This window comes from Mustela lutreola, chromosome 2 (assembly GCF_030435805.1).
Source record: "Mustela lutreola isolate mMusLut2 chromosome 2, mMusLut2.pri, whole genome shotgun sequence".
In the NCBI taxonomy this organism is placed as follows: domain Eukaryota; kingdom Metazoa; phylum Chordata; class Mammalia; order Carnivora; family Mustelidae; genus Mustela; species Mustela lutreola.
The window spans coordinates 103,869,305-103,892,711 of record NC_081291.1 but is presented as its reverse complement, the minus strand read 5'-3'; the positions used below and the strand labels follow the sequence as shown (position 1 = coordinate 103,892,711).

The following is a 23,407-nucleotide window of genomic DNA, read 5'->3' as shown; positions in this document are numbered from 1 at the left end:
AGTAAAAAAAACAGGTGAAATTAATTTTAACAACATATTCCACTTAACCCAACATGTCAAAAATACGATCTTTCAACAGGTAGTCTATATTTTCAAATTATCAAGAGAATTTTACATTCTTTTTTTCATTAAGTCTTCAAAACCCAGTGTGTCATTTATACTTACCGTACAGCTCAGTTAGTACCAGCCACATTTGGAGGGCTCCACGGCCACGTGTGGCTAGCGTGGCTTCCCTCCTGGGCAACTCAAAGGTGAGTTCCGGAGACCAGAAACATCGGCATCGCCCGAGACCTTGTCTGAACTGAAGAATCTCAGGCCCCGCGCCAGACCTAGAGAAGCAGAATCTGCATTTTAATAAGTGATTTATTGGCATGTCCGAATGGGAAGCACTGGTCTGGAATGCTCACGCTCAGTCCTCATCCTCGGGGATTCTGATTTAATTGGTCCAAGGTAGGCTCTGAGTGGTGGCATTTTTTTTTAAGCTTCCTCTGGGAATTCCAATATGCAACCAGGCTTGAATCACTTGTGTAGAGGGCTCTGGAGCCAGGATGCCTGGCTCTGCCACTCTCTACCTTGGAGACCTCGGGAATCTACCACAAGATGCTCTGTGCCTCCATTTCTTTATGTCGTGGAAGTCCTATCTGCTTCAAAGAATGTTATGAGTTAATGAGGAGTTATGACGTGTAAAACACTCAGAACCACACCTGGCACATAGGAACCACTCCTGAAGTGTAAGCTCTTCTTACCCTTTCTTCTTCTTGAAGGTCCGGGGTTACCCAGAGCCCCACGTGACGTGGCACCGAAATGGGCAACCAATCACCAGTGGGGGCCGCTTCCTGCTGGACTGCAGTATCCGGGGAGCTTTCAGCCTTGTGATTCGTGCTGTCCGGGAGGAGGACAAAGGAAAGTATACCTGTGAAGCCACCAATGATAGTGGTGCCCGCCAGGTGACTGTGGAGTTGACGGTGGAAGGTGAGTTTTAGGAAGCGAGAGCCGTGGTGGGAGATGAGCTATCCACTTGCCCAAGGCCTGCAGCTCCTGCTTCTGCCCTCTCTTGGGCAGAAGAGAAACACACAAGAGAAAGCACGCCCATCCTTGAACTCAGGACCATTTAATCTAATGGGAAAAACATTCCAGGGAATGAGGGAGACACCCTAGAAGTCATGTCAAACTCACGTCACCTCACTTTGCTGTTCCAGCCTTCCCATGGCTTCCCCTCACACTGAGGCTGAGACCAGACTGCCCCACCTGGCACTCTAGACCCATCCACCACTCCCGGCCAGGCCCTCTGCCCTTCCTTGAGCTAGCCTCAGAGCCTTCCCCTGCCATTCCTTGTCAAAGCAAGAGCTCCGTCCACAGCCCTCACCTCTTTCCGGTCTCTGCTCACATGTCCCCTCCTTAGCCAACCCTTTCTGGCCTCCTCAACCCTAGGGTTCTCCATCCTCTCACTCTCCCTCAATAGTTTCTTCTAGCTCTCTTCCTGCTTCCCATTTCTTTATTCTCTCCTCCACCCTCACCTCTAACTAGAAACTAGGAGGTGAGGCTCTTGATATTGTTTATGTTGTATCTCTAGCATCTAGAAAACTTACCGGCACAGAATAGATTCTGAGATATTTGGAGAATGAACGAACAGTGTTTCTTATCCTCCTTATAAAGTAATACTTGCCTATTTATACAAATGTTGTAAAACTCAGAAAAATATATAGGAGATAATATACCAATGTGTTAACACTAATTATTTTGTCTCCCCCCCCCCCATGTACTGAAGAGATTCTATCAACTTTATTAACTTTAAAACTTCCAGGAAAAATTCTTGACCACCAGTAAAGCTGTTTCTTTTGCCGCTAGTGTAACCCCCACATACTGAAGACCAGCCCTCCACTGGAGGGACCATTTCCAGTTCAGGCCACTGGCTGCTGCTTAAAGGCCTGATGTCCAAAAGGACATGAGGGTTTGTCAGACCCTCAGAGGTATGACAAGGTTCCCTCGACCCTTCTAGGCCTTTCTAAAGGCTAATAAGCCAGAAGTCCTTTCTCACTTTCTTCCCTCTCAGGGGACAGTGTTCCCAGCCTGGTTTTGAGGGACACTGTATGTGAGGATTAAGGTAGCCAGGAAAGTTTCCAGAAGGGGTAAGGCACACCTGGGCCAATGTTTTCTCTGCTTCTCTACATCATGGAAAGACAGACAGGCTGTTTCACGGAACAGAATGTACATAGTTTGGATGCTTTCCCCAAATTCTTTAACCGAGTGACTCATTCCTTTCAATGACCTTCAACTGCCTGTGGGCTGGAGCATTCCAGATGGAAAGTGGCCCCTGAGCAGAGTCTCTGAATGGTCTTCACCTAGGAGAGTTCCAGTACTGTACTTTCCTCTGTACTTTTCAATATCCAAACTTTGAGTTGAGGCTCACAAAGAAAAATTACTTTCCCCCCTGTATTAGTCAACTCAAGCTGTCATAGCAAAATACTGTACACTACATGTCTTCAGTAACAGAAACTTATGTTCTCATAGTTCTAGAGGCTGGAAGTCTGAAGTCAAGGTGCAGCTGGGGTCTGGTTTCTGGTGCGAGATCCCTTCCTGGCTTGCAGATGGCCCCTGTGTCCTCAAAATGATACAGAGAGAATACTACAGTGTCTCTTCCTCTTTTTACAAGGGCAACAGCTCTGCTAGAGTCGGGACCCACCTTTATGACCTCATTGAACTTTTATCACCTTCTCCCAGGCCCTGTCTCCAAATACAGTCACACTGAGGGTTAGGAATTTGGGTGCTGACACAAAAATTCAGTCTATAATACTTCTTTTCTGGCTTTCTGTTTATTGCTGGGGGGATGGGGAATTATGAGTCAGGGGTCCAAGGGATTGGTCCCAACTTTTGCCAATCATATGTGTAACTTTAAACCTCTGGACCTCTGTTTCTGCAAGTCAAGGGTTTAAATTCAGTGGTGACTGTAGACTGTGCTAGCCTTTGTTTTCTGTGATCCGTTTTAAAGGAATGGAAAGGAGCTATATAAACCCCCAAGTAATATGAAATCTTTCTTTCAGTTGCCATTATTGAGGAAGTTAGGGCTGACGACCTACTAAAATTTTTCCTGCTTAGCTGAGGCGTGGGCAACAGGGAGGAAAGAAGGCAGGAGAGCTCTCAAGAAGGCTCCCAACCCTGTGCCCTCTCCTTTGGTTTTCATGTGGGGAGACTCAGGCCCAGACCACTGAAGATGTTGCATGTCTTCTAATCCTAGGACACAGAGAATGGCCTAAAGACTGCAGCATCTTTAAATGTGAGTGGGCTTGTATGCATTCTGCTTCCGTACCAAAGACCAGTTTCAGCTGGTGTATGGCTTAAGACCACCCCATAGACCACAGGTCTGGAAGGAAGCCTGAATTCATACAAAGGGGCTCTAGCAGCCACCTGCCTGCTCACCAACTCTCTGCTATGCTCCTTGTTCAGAAAGAGCAGAGGCCCTAGAATGAAGAGTATCATTCATATGTGAAGACTTCCGATTCCCTGTGGTTTAGACTGGAAGGCACTATTGTTAAGTGGTCTTGGATTTTAGCTCCACTGATTTCTAACTCTGGGGAACTTTCACCTTTTGGAGCCTTATTTCCTTTTCTGTAAGCGGGAACCACAGCTGCCCCATAGGTTGTGTAAGGATCGGTGCAGCACTGGCAGATAGTAGGTACCTGGTAAATGAGGCCTTATAGTATTTGAACTTGCTCTTAATATCCTGAGAACTACGTCCAGAGGGAAACCTTTGCATGGAGAATAGAGGAATATATTCCTTCGTCTGATTTCCTGTCTGGTATCTGGGGCCAGGAAACATATAACATCCTTCATGAGCATGAGTACCTCAATGACAGGACTGTTCATTGCCTTAGATGCTGTCGTGCAGCCCTACAGTGAGCCCTGGAAGGGCTCTCTGTGGCCAGTCCCGACACTCACCCGCCTCCAGGGGGCTGCTTGCAGAGATTGGGTACAGACCGAAAAAGAGACATGGCATCTGCCCTCTGGGAGCTTTCCTCTCTAATAGTGGGGCCACAGGCCTGTTCTCCAGCAGAGCACTGTCCATAGAAACACAATGTGAGCAACATACATAATCTTAAATTTTCTAGTAGCCACATTCAAAAAAACAGGTGAAGTCAGTTTTCATAAAATATCTTACTTAACCCAGGGGCACCTGGATGGCTCAGTGGGTTAAGCCTCTGCCTTCAGCTCAGGTCATGATCTCAGGGTCCTGGGATCAAGCCCCGAGTCGGGCTCTCTGCTCAGCAGGAAGCCTGCTTCTCCCCCTCTCTCTCTGCCTCTCTGCCTACTTGTGATCTTTCTCTGTCAAATAAATAAAGAAAATCTTAAAAGAATTAGACTAATCTCTTTAAAAATATCTTACTTAACCCAGTATATCCAAGATAGAATCAACATAAAACTATTAAGGTAATATTTTACATTTTTTAGGCTTTGGGAAATATTTTGCACTTACAGCAACATCTCGATTCAGACTAGTCCCATCTTAAGAGCTCAGTGACCACATATGGCTAATGCCTATCGTGTTGGACAGCATAGCTCTAGAAGATCCCACTGGAATAGGGATTAACAAGACTTACACAGAGAAAAAAGAAAATCCACGTATATGAAGAAGGTGGTGAGTGGTCCTGGGCAGTCACTTCCACAGAGTGAGCCTAGAACTTTAGGTGCAGTGAGGGACAGGACTGAAGCGACAGGTGTGCCCCAGACTTGATGGTCTGAGTCTCAGAAGGCCCTTTGTGTTCCAGGGACCAGGGAGCCACTTACGTCATTTTAAGTAATAGAGGGCTAATTTTAAGACTTGGGCTCAGGAGCCCAGGGTAAGCCAAACTTGCAGGCCCAGAAGAGGTCCAGGCCTCAGGATGGCTCATACTCACCTTACAAGATTGCTGAGTGCAAATGCAGGGACCCACAGATCCCCTGGGAATCTTGTTGAAAATGCAGATTCTGATTCCACGGGTCTGGAGTAGGGCCTGAGGGTCTGCGGTTCTAACCAGTACCAGGTGATGCCCATGCTGCTGGTCCCTGCATCACACTTTGAGAACAAGGAAAGAATCAATGACCCATGTGATATATTTAGCCCAATACAGTGATTATCAAATGTAAGCATATATTGAATCACCTGAGGGGCTTCCAGAACCACACACGCTAGGCCTTGCCCCAGAGTTTCTGATTTAGTAGGTTGGGATGCGCTCAAGAATTTTCATTCCTAACAAGTTTCTTGTTGCTGCTGCCTGTGGGTACCAGTGCTGCAAGAACCATGGGCTAGTGCTTATACCGACTGTCAGAGGATTCCAGGAAACAGAATAGATCACACCTATATATGTAGAGAGAAATTCATTACAAGAAGTTGGCTCACACAGTCACGGAGGCTAACAGGTCCCAAGATCTGTAGTCCGGAAGCTGGAGACCCACGGGAGTCAATGGTGTAGTTCTAATCCGAGTCCGAAGGCCCAAGAGCCAAGAGAGTTGATAGGGTTGTTTCAGGGCAAAGACTGGCAGACTCCAAAACCAGAAGAGCTGATGTTTCAGTTTAAGTCAACTGCAGAGGAAAAACCCATGTCCCGGCTTAGAGGCAGTCACATGGGAGGAATTCCTCACCTTTTCCTTCTATTTGGGTCTTCAACTGATTGGATGAGGCCCACTAACATTAGTGATGTCCATCTGTTTTACTCCATCTACTGATGTCAATGTTAATCTCATCCAAAAACACCCTCATGCAGGGGCTACTGGATGGCTCATTTGGTTAAGTATCTGACTCCTGCTTTCACCTTGCCTTCAGTAATGATCTCAGGGTCGTGGGATCCAGTCCCAGGTCAGTCTCCACACTCAGCGTGGAGTCTGCTTGTCAGTCTCATTCCACCCCTGCCCTCCCTGCTTGCGTGGGCTCTCTCTCTCTCTCTCTCTCTCTCAAATAAATAAAACCTTAAAAAAAAAAAAAAAAACCACACCAAAGCACCCTTACACCAACATCCAAAATAATGTTTGACCAAATATCTAGGCACCTCACAGCTCAGTTAAATTGATGCATAGAATTAACCAGCGCTAAACACTTTATCAGAATATCCCCAAAGTATTTCATGCAATCTGACTGACATATTTCTCCTTTTGTAACTATCCATTTGGAATATCAGCTGAGTAACACAGAGCAGCTCTAAAAGTTAGCAGTGGTATGTGATACGAGCTGGAAAGGCAGAATGGGAACGTGTGCACACAAGTTGCGAGAAAGCAGCTACAAAACCGGGAGAAGATGTGTAGAGAACGGGTATAACACAACCAGAGCTAGCTTGTATCCAGTCCTTCCTCCATGTCACTGGCAAGATTGGGATTGATCATCCTGAGGACAGGTACAACCATGTTCCCATCTGCTCCTGTAAGGGGCATGGCGATGAGCATAAAACGTGATTGCCAGGTGCTTGACCCTTTTGCAGCCCTGTGGGCATGGCGGGTATCATTAGGGTGACCATTTATCTGAGTTATGCCTATTCTGCCAATGTCATGATAAACTGAGCCTCCTTTGACTTTCAGAAGGATCCCAGTTTAGATAGTAACTTACATGGTTATCCTGGCCGTGCTTGACACGTCCAGTGCCCTGAGCAGTGAGGAAGCTATAGGGGTGACGTATTCTAGGGGGAGAGGAGTAGCAAAAGCAATACTTTCAGAGGATGTGGATCAAGGTTATTTTCATCTCTGAAAAATAAATTCCAAGCCATTAACCACTCTGCATTAGAATGCAATGAATAATTTTTTTAAAGTAAAATTTAAAATAATGAATACGTATTCACTGGGGAGTAGATTTAGACAGGAGGTCCTCCTCTTAGGGAGTTTTCTTTGAAATAAATAGGAGGGAGAAAAATCTAGCCCCCCTCCCCCACCACACACACTCCTTTCTGGACCTGGCCTTGGCCATCATCACTCTTTCTTCTCTCTCTGCTACGTACTCCAGCCTTCGAGCAGAATCCTCCTTCTCCGCCACTATGGACTTCTTTCCCCAGCTTCCCCCTACCACCGGAGGTGAAGGGTTCTGAGGCTGCCCACTTTTGTCTCTGCCACAAACCAAAGATATGCCCCCTCATCATAGAATGTCTCCAGTGAGTAAAGAGCAGATTCCTGTATCCATCACCCTATTCGTGGCTCTGTTCCTCTCTGGGTCAGGCCCTGGCGAAAGAGCAGAGTGGCTCACACAGGGTCCCTGCCCCCTGAGAAAGAGAGACTATAACCAAGGAACAAGTATAACGTTTTTTTTTTTTTTAAGATTTTATTTATTTATTTGACAGAGAGAAATCACAAGTAGACAGAGAGGCAGGCAGAGAGATAGAGAGGGAAGCAGGCTCCCTGCTGAGCAGAGAGCCCGATGCGGGACTTGATCCCAGGACCCTGAGACCATGACCTGAGCTGAAGGCAGCAGCTTAACCCACTGAGCCACCCAGGCACCCCACAAGTATAACTTCTGTAGTAAAATTAAGAGCTCCTTGACTATGCGTGAAAAAGACAGCCGGTAACCGACTGCCTGGAATGTGATAGCAAGAGGAAGGAGGATCTCACATCATGGAACTTAAGGAAGAAGAGTAGCCCTAGGAACTCGGATTTAACTGAAGGGGGGTAGTGTTTACCACTCCACCGTCCCAGATCTCCATCTGTCCTCACTTGAGGGCTCCTTCCTGAGACATGAGCTCTCCATCACCCTGGCTTGCCCTCTGTGTGAACTGAGTCTGCTCCTAAGACCAGAAATAAGGGCCCAGACAAAGAGTTATGGGTCTTTATGCAGACATCATTTAGGGTGAGAAATAATGAGAGAGTTAGTGGGGTCAGCAGAATAAGAATAGGTCTGGAGAGGCAGGCAGGGGATAGACGCTGGTAATGGAAAGCCATTGGAGGGGATCAAGGAAGAAAATGAGATGATTTTACTTAGGCAGAATATCTCACTAAAGTGTGTGGGGGGAGGGAGCTGCCATTGGTCTCCTGTCTTTAAGCATCGATTTCCTGGAAATTGACTAAGCAACGGTTGTTTCCGTCTCCTTGTAGAAGGCATGTCCCAGATCCAAACCAGAGGGATCAATGTGTCGTATCTTTTAACAACAGCATATTGGCCAGTGAAACAATAGAAAGCAACTCACCTCCGCCCCCTCACCTCTGCTTCCCTTGTTTTGCTTTTGTTCCTTTATCCCTTTATCCCAGAAAGATAGATTTTCCTCTGTTCCTCCTTTATCCATCACTGGATGGCAAGATCTATAGGTTTTATGCTTTGCCTTTTAGTTGCCCCTGTTCCAAACAAGGCCTGCGCTCCCACTAGGTCGGCCTGGCACTCCTCTTCCAGAAGGTCGGCCTCCTGTACATTGTCCACCTAAGCACACGTCCCCCAGGGCCTCTGTCCTGCAGCATCCACTCTCTACACCCCCATGAAACCCCTGTCCTACAAGCCAGGGCTCCCTGACTATGTGGGAGAAAAAGGGTCAGCCGGCGAGCCTGGGGAAAGTGACCCCATGTCGTGGAACATAAGGGCTAAGAGTGGCCCTAGGGACCGCTATCCCGGCTATACTAGTGCCCCGGATTTGGGGGATTTGGGATTTGTTCTTGGGGGATTTGGGATTTGTAGGAAACTCTCCTGTGCCACCTTTTTTGCTGCTCCCCTTTCCCAGGGACAGATTGCTTAGATCCTTTTTATTTTCACATTGGATTAGATCAATGAGATTCTGGATTTTGAGCCCATGTCTGTTTAAAGTGGCTGAGTCTTCAATTATTGTCTACCTCGGGAAGGTCTGTTCCGATTCTCCATGTACTAGTGTGTGTGCTCTTATTTCTCTTGTAATGTCTTTTTAAAATCTACATTCTCCACCTTCCTACAGACCTGTAATTCTATCACCCATTGATATTTTGTATAAACTCTTCTCAGTTTCTAGCACTCTCTGATGCCCCTTCCTTTTGGTAGGGGCCTGTGCCCTATTAAACAATCCAGTCAGAATTGTAAAATGCTCTGAGTCATTGTCCTTTTCTGTCTCGTCAAAGTTAATAGTAAAAATGTGTTAGAAATGAACATTGTTCTTTGTGTCCCATGGGTTTCTTGCCCATGAAATATTTGCGTGTCAAGACCATCTCGGCAAAAGTCTCATGTCTTCCTTGCTCTACAGAAGAGTCCGCTGTGTGTCCCTTGGTCCTGTTCGGCTCCTGGAGGGTGGCTCCCAAAGTCACCATACTCTACCGCATCTTCCAGTGCCCCTGGCCAGGGCCACTCTGATCGTCACTGTGGATGCTATGGCCTTTCACCCCCATTCTCCCTGGTCTCATTTCTTGGCCCCTCCCCTGGCCTTAACTAGTGGCTCCCAGTTCCAGCCCCTCCATTCATCAGAAGGTAGTGACTGTGCTATTTGCTGGGCTTGAAGGGCAGCAAGTGTTGGTTCTTGCCCTCAAGAGACTGACTCTCCTCACCTCACATTTCATTATTATATTGCTGTTAAGATTCAACATCTGGATGTATTTATGAGGTGGTAACTGTGTGGGATGTTGTGTGGGAGACACAGTACTTGGTCGAATCCTTTCTGCAGGAACCTGGTTGGTCAGATGGGACATCAGCCCATGAAAGCACAACTCCAGCCAAGGGAGTGTGGGCTTGTTGGCCAACAATCCACACATGGGCTTGTAAACTCAGAGGAGAAGGAGACCTCTGGAGGCTGAGATAGTCTGTGATGTCTTCTTGGAGGAAGAACTTGGGCTAATCCTGGAAGAACGAGTCAGATCTAAACACGGATCAGGTTTTTGAAGAAAAACCTGAGGAAAGGGGAAAGAGTTAGTGACACCAACCCCACCCCCTCAACACACACACTCCACACGCTCTTCTGTTTTTCGTTTTCTGTATCCCAGTGCTCTATAACTTGTCTTGCTATATTATCTTACTTTAAGTTTATTTTGCATTTTTTTCAAAAATATTTTATTTATTTGAGAGAGAGAGAGAGCATAAGCAGGAGGGACAGGTGGAGGGAGAGGGAGAAGCAGACTCCCTGCTAAGCAGGGAGCCTGACTCGTAGTTCAATCCCAGGACTCTGAGATCAGGACCTGAGCGGAAAGGCAGACACCTAACCTAGTAAGGCACCCAGGTGCCCCTTGTACATTCTTTTTTATATCATATGTCCACTTTGCCATTGATCTTAACACTATCCCTTTTTAGGCTATCTTAATATTTTTCTTCTTTTTAGTTTCTTTCTCTCTTTATTGAGAAATAGTTCTTTTTTCAACTCTTTTTATTTTTAAGTGTCCAGATGAATACCTATCTCCTTTCATTTTCCTGGACTTCTAGTACCTTGCTTGATCACTTGCTTTTAAATCCAGATAATGGTCATGAGTCAGGACAAGTGTCATCATATCTTCTCGCTCACCTGAGCATTTACATCCTGAAACAGTCATGCTTGAACACTTACAGATTGAAATAAGTATTATTATAGTTTACTTTCCTTTTATTTTTTGTAAATATTTTAGTTAAGGCGTTCATTTATTTTCTTTTTGAGATCATACATGGGTGGTTAGCAGTGAACTCCATGGATAGCACGGGGACATTACTAACTGTTATTAAAAAATGGGCATTTTTTCTGATTAAAACCACTGTTTTAAGAAATCCTTAAAATTCACTTTGAAGTTGGCTGTAAGCAGGGCGACTGCTTCCTGATTTGCCTGGAACAGCCCTGGTTTACTCCTGTTGTCCCTGGAGAATGATTAATTATGTCCCTTCCAGTGTCAAGAGTCCCTATTTGGATGATAAGTTATATCATCACGTATTTTGGAAGCATTCGGTCTCCTACCATCTTGATCCCATTATTCCCCTTGTCGGCAGCATTCTCTGTCCCAACCCAGTGTCTCTGTATGCTTTAACAAAAAGTGCTAGTTTCCCCCACTGTTGAACTTTTCACTCCTAAAACCTGCCAGCACTCTCTTTTACTCGTCCTTGAAAAACCTAAGAGAACTGTTTAAATACTTTCAGTGCCTTGGCCTTTTTTTCCCCCCTCACTAACTCGATCCTGTCTTCACCAATTCTCTTAACTTACTCTTCTATTTTTGGCATTTCCATCCTAATCCCCTTTCCACTTATTTTTCTCCATAGACTTACTGTTCTGCCAGATTTCATAGTTTCACAAAATTAATTTTGCCTTATCTGACAACTTGCAACTTCAAATTTTTGCCTATAAATAGACCTTGTTAGTTATCTTAGCCCAAATTCTCTTTTCGTTTTGATGTCAACTCGCTGGTGTTAACTCACATTAAAATAAGCACCCCATTTCATTGCTAGCTGACTGCTTGCTGTGTTACCTTCGGATCAGTCATAAACTGCTCTCGCCCTGATAACAGAAGTACCTTCAAGCAGTGTTCTTTTGCTCTTCTTTTAGGCAATGCCATATTTTCCCTTTTTTTTTAAGGAATAAAAGAATTTTAGCATTTGGATTAAGATGTTCAGCTCCCAAGAATCTTAAAAATGCTTACTCTGTTTTTTTATTGTAGTTCAAGCACACATAAATTTACCACTGCAGCCATTTTAAAGTATACAATTCAGTGACATTAAGGACAATTCACCAAGTCGTGTGACCATCCCCACCATCTAGTTCCAGAACTTTTCATCATCCTGAACAGAAGCCCATGCCCACTGAGCAGTCTTCCCCATCTGCCTCCTCCCCCTAGGCCCTGGCAACTACTAATGTACTTTGTCTCTCTCCACTTGCCTCTTCTGAACATTTCGTCAAAATGGAATCAGACGTTTTTCTGAGTCTGGCTTTCCTCACTTAGCAGATTTTCTCAGGGTTCTTGCATGTCGATACATGTGTCAGAATGTTATTCCTCTGTTTGGCTGAATAATATTTCATTGTATATATAGACCACATTTTGTTCATCCCTTCATCAGATGATCAGTCTAATTTTTATCAAATCTTTGCTCCAATGTGAAGTGAGTGATAAGGTAGCATGATAAGGGGTGCCTGGGTGGCTCAGTGGGTTAAAGCCTCTGCCTTTAGCTCAGGTCATGATCCCAGGGTCCTGGGATTGAGCCCACGCATCAGGCTCTCTGCTTGGTGGGGGGGCCTGCCTCCCCGCACCGTCTCTCTCTCTCTGCCTGGCTCTCTGCCTATTTATGATCTCTGCCTGTCAAATGGGTAAAATCTTAAAAAAAAAAAAAAAAAAAAAAGGTATCTTAAAAAAAAATGCTGTAAACGGTACGTAGATATTTTTCAGAGGGAGCCTCAGTGATTGGGTGTGTGGCTGACAGGTGCAAGAGGCCCTATTCACCTGCCCACCCCTCCTTTTTTTTCTTTATTTTTGGTAACTAGACCTCTTGTTTTTGTCTTTACTGTCATATTTATAGGTTTTAAAAAATACAGCTGAACCGATTCCTCACAGTCCCACCACCCCAAAACAATCACTACTAATAAATTTCGATGCATTTTCTTCTGGTTGCTTTCCTGTGTTTTGATACTTTATTTTACTTTTTCCTAGTTAAGATCACACTGAATAGATAATGTTGTAACCTGCTCTTCTTTTCATAAAAATCCCTTTATTTCTCAAGGATTTGAGTCCTGTAAGGATTTGGGCACTCTTCTGGATACTTCTGTTGAATGAACAGGAAGTTCTGGTGGGAACATGGTTTGAGAGCCATCAGTTTATAGGTGACATTTAAAGTGATTGGATGATGTAAGACCTCCTGGGATTGTGTGGGGAGGAGGCAGGAATATGAAGTGCAAAGCAAGGACCCAGGTCTCAGCCCCAGGGCACTCCCAAATGCAAAGGCAGAACAGTGAAGGTGATTGAAGAGACTCGGCACCTGGTGAGAGCAGGAGAGTCTGGAGGAGAAGGCACTTGGGAGTGGAGTGGCCCCATGGCAAACACTGTTGAGCGCCTGAGTGCCGGGGGACAGGATTGCCCCCTGGGACTGGCAAGATGGCAGTCAGGACGAGCTCAGGGGAGTACAGAGGCTCACTGGCCAAGTGAAACGTGCTGAAGAGAAACTGTCATACCGTGACCTATTTCTGCCTGTCTCATGGACTCTTCAACATGATTTGATGGCAGAATAAGATGTTTAATGGTATACCTTCCTGATTATTCTTCCTACTGTGTGACGTTTGCACTGTTTCTAATTTTTACTGTTACCAGCATGACTGAAATGAACAGCTTTGTAAACTTTCTTTTCTACTTTTAGCATCATTCCCTTTGATTTTGAGGCCCAGAAAGGAAAGTGCTGGTCTAAGACCAGAGCCTCTTCAGAGCTTGGGGTTCTCATTTGCTCCAATACTTTCATTTTTTAAAAAAAAATTATTTATTTATTTGACAGAGAAAGAGATCACAAGTAGGCAGAGAAACAGGCAGAGAGAGAGGGGAGGAAGCAGGCTCCAGGTGGAGCAGAGAGCCCAATGTGGGGCTCAATCCCAGGACCCTGGAACCATGACCTGAGCCGGAGGCAGAGGCTTTAACCCACTGAGCCACCCAGGCGCCCCAGCTCCAATACTTTCAAAAAGGACTGACTGGATGGTCCTTCCTCCAGCATCTGGAGGGCTATTGTCTGAGGGGCCCCAGCATCTTGCTGGTGATGGTCAGTTGGGTCCTCCCGGCACAAGTTTCTCTTTTTATCTGCTTAGAAGTCCTTTTAACCTTGAATACACTATTGAGTGACAAGAACCAAACCCACATTATGGAATGAAAACCATACACAACTCGTGACAGAGTGATGTTAAATAGAGATACATGGATAATCATTGTCAGTGGCCTGGAACCCTAGCTTACATGTAATGCTGGTGTTTGCTATTAATCCTTTCTCACTAAGGTTCTTTAATCCTTGAGCCAGATACGCCAAAGGAAACACGCGGCACCCATTCCCATCTTCCTACGCATTCGTACAGATGTGATGGGTTCTGGAATTTAAGGAAGTTTACCCTTTCCAGTAAACACCCTGAAAATTTCCCATTGCAGTTGCCTGCTGATATTCAGGGAATGACTTCCATGCTTTCTGTGTGTGCCTTGGGTGGGGTTTTATAAACATTCCCAGCTTGTGGCAAAAAGAGAACAACTCCCAGGCTGATCACTATCTCAGAAATGTCCTCCTTTCCCCCTGCGCGCTATGGTCGCTTCCTGTTCCTGGTCACATTAGGAACGGTCCCTCTCCATGCCCGCGTCTGACTGGGTTTGCTGTTTAGCCACATCCTGTCCGGCATGACAGCCCCTTACCCAGGACCCACAGTGTCCACAGAGCTGCTGGTGTGGGTTCTGGTGAGCCCAGGACCAGGGGTCTGCTCCATGCCCGCAGGACAGATCTTGCTGTTTGCTGGGCCACACGTGGGAGGATGGAATGGTGATTGTATCCAGTGTGAATAGATCCGGTGAGAGAGATGTATGTGCATCTCCCTCCCTCACTCCGCCAGGGTCCTCTTCTAGAGAGGTTCTGGATCACCACCGATAATTCCCGGAGTAGAAGGTCCATTGGCTCAGCAGAATGGTTGAATGATCTAGAACAGGTGTGCATGGATACTTTTCTGCACTAATACTGGCTCTATGACTCCTTTTGCTCTTCTGTTTAAGAACTAGAAGGACAACTTAGTACCAGCCTTAAGTGATACATTTCAGGTGTCCACCCTGGTGTCCTGCCTGGCCCAGGATGGGCTCAGTCAAGGTGAACTATTTCCCGGCATTATCCTACCCTACTTCTGTGGTTGACTCTTGCTGACCTTCGTTGCTCCAAGTTGGTGGCTCAGACTCGACTCCTCAAGCCTCTCGCTTTCTGTTTCCTCCTCACAGGGGGCTTTATTAAGAAGCATGGTCAGCCTGCTGTTTCTAAAACCTTGGGGTAAGTTGTGGGATGTTAAAACCAGGGTAAGGGGGCATTAGCTTTTTCTGCTAACCTGACAGAACAGGTCTGGGGCATAAGTCTTCCTGGGCATCCTGGGTTGTAATAGCAAAAGCCCCCTGGGATATGATGTGGCTGTCGCACAGCGCCTCCTGACCTGCTAGCCTGTGGGGATAGCCCCTTTGAGCGGTCTAGCTGCCACACACTGAGGGAGTGTACTGTGTGCCCAGAGTCTGCAGGGATCGCTGACATTTGAGGCAATAGTCAGATTTAAGTAAGCAGACCTGGGAGAGGCCATTCATATGGGGCACTTCTTAGGGAAAGGAAACCTTTGCTGATAAAGATAAGTAACAGTAGTTGCTGTAACACGTCAGCCCCCAAATGGCAACAGTTTAACACAGGGAAAGTTTTATTTCTTGCTCAAGCAGTCAACTTAGGTATTCTTTTTTTTTTTTTTTAAAGATTTTATTTATTTATCAGAGAGAGAGAGAGAAGAGAGCGAGCACAGGCAGACAGAACGGCAGGCAGAGGCAGAGGGAGAAGCAGGCTCCCTGCTGAGCAAGGAGCCCGATGTGGGACTCGATCCCAGGACGCTGGGATCATGACCTGAGCCGAAGGCAGCTGCTTAACCAACTGAGCCACCCAGGCGTCCCTCAACTTAGGTATTCTAGAACAGTCAGAGAACATTGCCATCATCGTTCAGGGACCCGGGCGCCTTCCCTTTTGCAGTTCCATCATCTCTTGGCCTTGGAGCCTTTCTTGGATCTTCTGCATCCAGCCAGAAGGATGGGCAAGAGAGAGCATGGAGAATCTCACAGGGGCTTTTTATGGGTTTAGCCTGGATGTGGCACACATCACTTTTGCTTATGGCCTGTTGGCCCAAACCCAGGCTTTGAGCCAGAGCTCAGTAGCCTTCAGGTATACTTACCACAAAGGAGGCTAGTACATGAAGTTGCACTGCATGATCAGGGGGTAGAGGAAATAGGTTTTAGTCCCACAGACCTTTCCAGAAGGTGCATGAGGCACAGGATTGGGAAGGCTGCCTTTTGCTGGTAGCTGACCCAGCTCAAGTGACGTGGGTGGGGGCAGAGAGATCTGAATTGCAACTTGACTCTCTGCTCATTTCTTTCTAGGGACAGATTCGCTGCCCCTGCTGTGGAGACTCGTCCTAGCATCTGGGGAGAGTGCCCACCAAAGTTTGCTACCAAGTTGGGCCGAGCCATAGTCCGAGAAGGACAGATGGGACGGTTTTCGTGCAAGATCACTGGCCGGCCCCAACCACAGGTCACCTGGCTCAAGGTGAGATTTGATCTGCCCCAACTCTGGCCCCGGCCCAGGGACCCTGATTATAGAGGGTTAGGCCCTTGGACCAACGGGTGTCCATCTGTCTGATCAGTTCCTTCTGCTCAACCGTAGATGGTTCTCCAGGGTTCTCTGTATGCCCGATAGCCATGCTTGTCCCTGCCTCTATTTGCACACTCTGCCTCTGTAACTCAGCCTGCCATGTCCTAGAATCCACACACTCCCCAAACAGCATAACATTTCTGAGTCAGAACAGACCCGGCCATCTCCAGAGAGTGGAATTTGAAGTCATGAGACTAGGTTTCAAGCCACAGCTCCCTGGTTTGTAAAACATGTGATGCTGGGCAAATCATTTGGTCTCTTGGAACATTCGTGTCCTTATCTATGAGACCAGAGATGATGCCAGCTCCCTCAAAATACTGTTGGGAGTATTTCATTCAGGGCCTAGTGGTGTGAAGACATAGCAGAAGGGCTGGAGGAGGGGGAGTGGCAGCAGCACGGGGCGTGAGGGGTGGGGTGGATGTTCAGCAGGGCAGGGAGGAACCTTGGGGAAAGCTTGGGGTAGAGGCCTATGAGACTAGCTTTCTCACAGGTGGGAGCCCCTGACCAAAATGAGCAAGGGGACACCTTTTCCCTATTTTGTGATTCTGCTGGACTGAGCCTGGGAAAAGAGTAAAGGAGAGGGTGGCCAAGCAGAGCTAACGTGAGGAATGTAGGCTCCCCACCTTGAACTAGGGCATCTCTAAAACAAGCTCATACACCTGATCTGAGCCGGACCTGATGCCGCCACACCGCACACACAGACCTCGAGTCAGGGCCCATGGATTGTCCAAAGACTGCTCTCTGAGCACACTGACAGAGCCCAGAGCGGAGGATTGTGCTACCCAGGCCTGGTGTCCATCCCAGCCAGGCTTGGAGGGTGCCATGAAGTAAGCAGGTTTCTCTGACCCAGCTGCCCTCTTGCCATCCACAGGGAGAGGTTCCCCTGCAGCCAAGTGCCCGTGTGTCTATGTCTGAGAAGAATGGGGTACAAGTTCTGGAAATCCACGAGGTCAGCCGCGATGATGTGGGCGTGTACACATGCCTGGTGGTGAATGGGTCAGGGAAGGCCTCCATGTCGGCCGAACTTTCTATCCAAGGTATCAAGTGGTGGGGGGCTCTTACAGGATGCCCCTGCCTGGCTTCTATACCCTGCTGTTCATTACAGGAACATGTTCCACTGATCCACCCCCCTCCCCGAGCGTTCCTCCTGGGCCAGGATCTCGAACTCATGTCCCGGCACGGTGCCCCACACCTGTGTCTTCAGTGTCTTTTTTCTCACTCACATTCCTTTTTGTACCTCTGATTGCCACCAGAAGAGTGGACATTCCAAATACCTTGCCATGACCCCAAATTTAACCTGCCTAAAATTTAACTTATCATCCTCTCTGTCCTTCCCCTCGGGCGTTCCCTCAACTTTAAACTCTTTCTACTGCAGGATTCTGCTTTTCCTCTGCATCTGGACCAGACGTTCAGCATCTCCTTTGACCTTTGCCTCCTCCTTCCTGTAGGCATCCAGCCCTGTCAGTTCTTCCCTGGAAATCTCTTTGAATCTGTCTCCTCTTTACATTCCCCTTGGTTCTGCCAAGTCCAGCCTGTGGAAGCAGCAGTATGGGTAGGGAAGGGGGTTGACATCGCTCTATCGAGCGGGAACCTTGAGCAAGGTGGGAGGGAAACAACCTTCACTCTCCTCCCCCTTTCTTACCTTTCTGTCTCCCATGATTTTTTTCTTCCACATTCCCTTCTCTTTTCAGAAACTGTTCCTCCTTACTCTCTTTACCACTGTTGCCTGGAGTGTTTTTCATAACCCAAAGCGTTTTGTTCTGTGTTGTGACACAGGCCATATATATGGATATAAACATATTGTTTCCGTTAAAACAGTCCTAAGTTGTACCACACACAGTACCCTGGTATTCTCTGTTTCATTCTACACCACCGAAAGTCCTGGTCTGGACCCAGGAATGAGACTTCACAGCTCACCGTGGGATCGGACCCGCTGTTAGGCATTAAGAAGAATGGTCAAGCCACACCCCTGACTTGCCCTAGCTCTAAATTAAAGAACTTCTCCCTTCCCAAGTACTTAATGACAAAATGATATGCTGCCTGGGATGTGTTTTAAAATAACTCCCAGAAGAAGCTGCTCTGAAATCCAAAACAAAAAGGAATAAAAAAGACAGGCTAAATGGTGCTATTTCCTTAGTCTGAGTGATGGCTTTCAGAGTTGGTTATATCCTCTCTACTATTGTACATTTTGAAATTTTCCATAATAAAATCTTTAAAAATGATGCATCAGGAAAAATATATGTATATATAGTATTTTTTTTCTTTGAAGAACTGAATCCAATTACACTTTCTCTGTACATTTTTAAAGCAGGTATTTGTCAAAACAGATCGTTTGGGAAGGTTTGTTTTTGAGGGCCACAAGTAACTTAAACTGTTTGGGTTTGAAATTTTCAGATGTTTATTTTGGTTTGTCCCTCAATTGGTTTCCTTCTGTGGCCGGTGAATGGGACACGTCCCATGGCACAAGGGTATGGTCACCGAGACTTCCAGAGAAGGCCCAGGGCAGCCGTGGAGGCCTCGACGGTGTCTTAGAGCTGGAGATCTGACCAGCTCCCAGCTTATCCGGTTAATCCAAGCGGTTCAGCACCAGGGATGCAGAGGGAAGGTGGGAGGAGCGTAGATGGGGGCCAGGCAGAAGCTGGGGAGGTGAGTACTCCCTAAGAAATGAAAACCAGTGCTGTCTTATCATTGTCTCTTTTTGGTCCATAAGATAGTCCACTAACAGTCTCCCCTTCTCCCTTCTTCCAGGTTTGGACAATGCCAATAGGTATGCCTAGGCTTTGTCATCACTGTTTCCATCTTGACATGCCCTGCAAGAAAAGAGAGGTTGTAACGGAGAAATGCCCTGAGTTTCTGAGTCCCTGCATAGGAGGGAGGGCTGACAGTCGGGCTCTTGTTAGGCTTGGTTTTGTTCTCCTGCCGTGGTAGGCCACACAGGCTTTGGTGCAGGCTCGCCAGCACAGCGAGACTCGAAGACACAGTTAAGTCCCGGTTAGCTGTCACTAGGGAGGGCGCTGGCTAGACGCCAGGTCCGAGGGGTGGGCAGATGCCTGGCAGAGGGAAAGGGCTTTTGGCAGAGCTGCCCGAAGCCAGAGTTACAAGCTGCGGCAGGTCCAAGGCAGAGGAAGGAGGTTAGAGGGTCGCAGAAACCCTTCCTGATTGCTTGATGTTTGAGTTCAGGCCGTTGCAGGGGAATATTAGCCAGGCGAGGAAAAGCTCAGGGAGGGTGTTCCCAGCAGGACAGTAGCATGTGTGAAAGGGGGGAGATGAGAGCCAGGGGGGCCCCCCAGGGGCCCCAGAAGAACATCTGTGTGGCAGCAGCCTGGCAGGCCGTGGAGATAGTCTGGTGAGGTCCAAGAGGCTCACTCAGGGCATCCTTGCGGGCTCCGTTGAGAAGCTCGGTCTTATTCTCACTGCAGCGAAGGTCAGCTGTGCTGCCATGCAGGCCGTGGATCAGAGGGCAGCCGGGACCAGGGTGAGGCGGTTGCATAGTGGAAACTGGGGTGGTGCTCAGGGGTTGGGGGGAGAATAAAGGCAGACTGGAGAAATGCAGATAGAACAGGCTCTGGATTGAGCTGAGGGCCAAGGAAATGGCAGGAATGGTGGCTTGCCCTTTGCCTTGGGAAGCTGAGAAAGCTGCAGAGAGAGACTTTTGCTCCTGCTGTCTTCATTCATGGGCTTTTATGATCCCTGGAATCCATGCTTGTGATGGGTAATGCTTGTGAGTTACCAGATAACCATTCTCTTTCCCCTTACTTTTTCCCATTGCCCTTCCCAACCACCACCAAACAGGTCACTGGTGAGAGGAACAAAGGCACCCAGTTCAGATATCAGGAAGGAAGTGACCAATGGAACCACACAGGGGACGAAAGTGGACAGCCTGGAGTCTGCCGCCGAAAGAAGGAACTGCTCCAGCGCCCAGAGGGGGAGCTCCCTGACCTGGGCCCCAAGTAGCCAGCCTCAGCCCCTGCAGGAGTCCCAGCCAGAGCTGTCCGAGGACTCATCCAGGAAGGCCCTGAGGAGCCCCATCTTACAGAAGACTTCTAGTACCATCACCCTGCAGGCTGCAAAAGTCCAGCCGGAACCCAGAGCACTGATCTCGAGCACCCTCTCATCTTCTGGAGAAGAGAGGGAGTGGCCAGCTGCACCCCACCAAGCCACTCACCCTACCAGGCAGACTGGTCTGGGAAGCCAGGAGGTGGTGAGCAAGGTTGCTACCAGGAAAATCCCCATAGAGAGCCAGAGGGACTCCACCTTCCCCAAATTTGAGAGCAAGCCCCAAAGCCAGGAAATCAGTGAAGATCAGACAGTCAAGTTCAGATGTGAGGGTGAGTAGAGCTAAGGAAGGTCAAGATCCCACCTTGCCCCACCAGTGTAGCCCCTGGGAGGTCACTCCCTCCATCAGCCTGCAGTGGTATCTGCCCAGCCCCTTGGACTAGAACCCAGCCCACCCAGAAGCCACCTTATAAGAAGGTCTCAGTCTAGTAACATACCTTGTTCTGCAGGAACACTGAGCAGTAGCCCACTGTTCATTGTTGGATATGGCATCGGCCCTGTGTCCTAATTCTTAACCACCCTAGAGGGGAAAACTCATCATCACTATCACCATCAAAAAACAAACCACAGGGGCTCCTGCTCTTTCCTCCCTTCTTCTGGCTTTGGCTGATCTGGAGACCTGACTTGTCGCCCTACATCCCTCCTCCCCACAGACCCTGCCTCCTTCTTGAGACGTTTACTCATGCACAGTGCAGGGGGAGGGGTAAGAGAGACTATTCAGGGGGAGGGTGGCTCACACCAGAATGAGCTTCTCCCTTGGGTCCAGCATCCCACCTACCCCACAAGCACAGTGCACTCTCAGGGAGCCTCACGTGCTTCACTTCGCCCTGTAGTTTCAGGGACCCCAAAGCCTGAAGTGACCTGGTTCTTGGAAGGTGCCCCCGTGAGGAGACGAGAAGGCATGGTTGAGATGTATGAAGAAGGTGGATGCCATTACCTCTGCCTGCTGAGAGCACGGCCCAGGGACAGTGGGAGCTATAGCTGCACGGCCTCCAATGTCCGGGGCCAGGTGTCCTGTGGTTGGAACCTCCTGGTGAAACGTGAGTACAAGTCTCTAGTCACCCTGGGTTCTCTCTAGGGGGGCCATCCATGCAGGAGTGTCGCCTCTTTCTGCCCCCACACAGGGTGTACAAGCCCATAAAAAAGCATCATCCCCACCCACATGCTAAGCCCAAAGTCCTTGCTCCAGGACAGGTGACTCCTGACAGGGAGTTCACATCAGAGTCACCTCAGAATAAGCATGCGCAGCCCTGGCGACAGCTTCCTTTTCTGGGCCCTTCAGCTGTCCAGGGAGAGCCATGACTCACTTTTCTAACCACAGAGAATCAAACATTCACAAAATATATGCGTTGAGAGTCATATGAGATGATGTGGGATCCCGCATCTTTTATGTTTATTGTAATAGCTGTTTATGAAAGTTGTGCTGTTCCTTGTGGGGATTTAAACACAACACAGTTTTATGAGTCAGAAATAAATGATGTTTTAATGTTTTTAAAACAAAATCGACATTGTGCTGTTTGTATACTGCTTTCTGTTCTGCCTTGCTCATGTTACATGAGCATTGTTCTATAGATTTCTTTCTAGATCATTTAATATTATTCAAAAACATGATTTTCATGGCCATATAATGTTTCCTAAAATAGTGTATCTGATGCGGCCATCAAAAGAAATGAAATCTTGCCATTTGCGATGACGTGGATGGAACTGGAGGGTATCATGCTTAGCGAAATAAGTCAAGCGGAGAAAGACAACTATCATATGATCTCCCTGATATGAGGAAGTGGAGATGCAACATGGGGGGTTAAGGGGGTAGGAGAAGAATAAATGAAACAAGATGGGATTGGGAGGGAGACAAACCATAAGTGACACTTAATCTCACAAAACAAACTGAGGGTTGCTGGGGCGGGTGCTGGGAGAAGGGGGGTGGGGTTATGGACATTGGGGAGGTATGTGCTATGGTGAGTGCTGTGAAGTGTGTAAACCTGGCGATTCACAGACCTGTACCCCTGGGGATAAAAATATATTATATGTTTATAAAAAAAATTAAAAGATAATTTTAAAAAAAGAAAAAAGAAAAAAAAGAATATTGTATCTGATTACACTTGCTCTTACTACTAAAGATTTTGATTGTTTACATTTTTTCACTATTGTAACAAAATTGTGATAAATATCTTTGTACCCATCTATCTCTCTACAAAATTTCCTTCTTATTTTAAATGCCATTCAGGGACCCTTGACCCATCGAGGAACATATTAAACTACAAGGAGAGAGTCAGCAAATTTCAGGCTTTTAGAAGTTCAATGGATAAATAACCGTTGCCTGTTTTTTTAAACAAATAAATTGCAAGAAAAAGAGAAAAGGAGGGACAACCAACAGGAAACTTAGGTGAAAAGATACGTAAAAGATATCAGTAATCACAATCCATGGACTTTGTGTGGCTCCTGATAGAGACACCTTTTAAAACTTTGTTTAATGAGAACACCAGGAAAATTTGAGCATTCACAAGGTATTTGATAGAATGGAATTAGTGCCATTTTTAAGATAAGATTGCAGTCTTTTGTTTTTTTTTTAATGCCTGTGTATTTTAGAGATATAAAATGAGTTACTTACTAGTGGAAATGATAGATGATATTTGCTTCCAAAATAATCCGTGTGTAGTGGGAGCTGGTGGGAGTACAAATGAAATGAGAGGGGCCATGAGTTGATAATCATTACATTTGAGAAACAAGTATATGGTAATCGACAGTACTGCTGTCTTTCCTAGTGTATATATTTGAAATTTGCAATAATAGACTTTTCCGAAAAAAGGAAGGAGAAGAACTTAGTGGTTCATCCCTACAGTGGGATTCCATGCAGCCAGTAAAACGAATATTGCTGACCTACGGACTCTGATGGTGAAACATGTCCAAGATGCTAGGAAGGGAGAAGAGCCAAGTGCAAAGCTGTAGGTGTCATATGTATTTGCATAAAAAGAAGAGAATCTGTGTAGATATGTGCAAAGAGATGCCTATGCATACATTAAACATTTCTGGAAGGGTCCACACGTTGCCTCAAGGAAAGGAAACTGAGGATGCTTAGGAAGAGGTGGGGAGTAGTCTTGCTTCTCACCACATGGGTATTGTTGA

At 47.0% G+C, this 23,407-nt stretch overlaps 1 protein-coding gene across 4 annotated transcripts in view; it reads left to right on the top strand.

Annotated features, from left to right (window-relative positions):
- Positions 1-23,407, top strand: part of MYLK (myosin light chain kinase) — a 265,162-nt gene that overhangs the window by 131,842 nt on the left and 109,913 nt on the right. For all 4 annotated transcript variants that reach the window (XM_059162872.1, XM_059162871.1, XM_059162870.1 and 1 more), the window contains 7 exons: positions 765-972; positions 14,773-14,821; positions 15,955-16,120; positions 17,097-17,262; positions 18,974-18,992; positions 20,018-20,553; positions 21,115-21,321. In XM_059162872.1, coding sequence (XP_059018855.1) covers positions 765-972; positions 14,773-14,821; positions 15,955-16,120; positions 17,097-17,262; positions 18,974-18,992; positions 20,018-20,553; positions 21,115-21,321 — 1,351 coding nt within the window. The remainder of the gene's footprint in view (positions 1-764; positions 973-14,772; positions 14,822-15,954; positions 16,121-17,096; positions 17,263-18,973; positions 18,993-20,017; positions 20,554-21,114; positions 21,322-23,407) is intronic.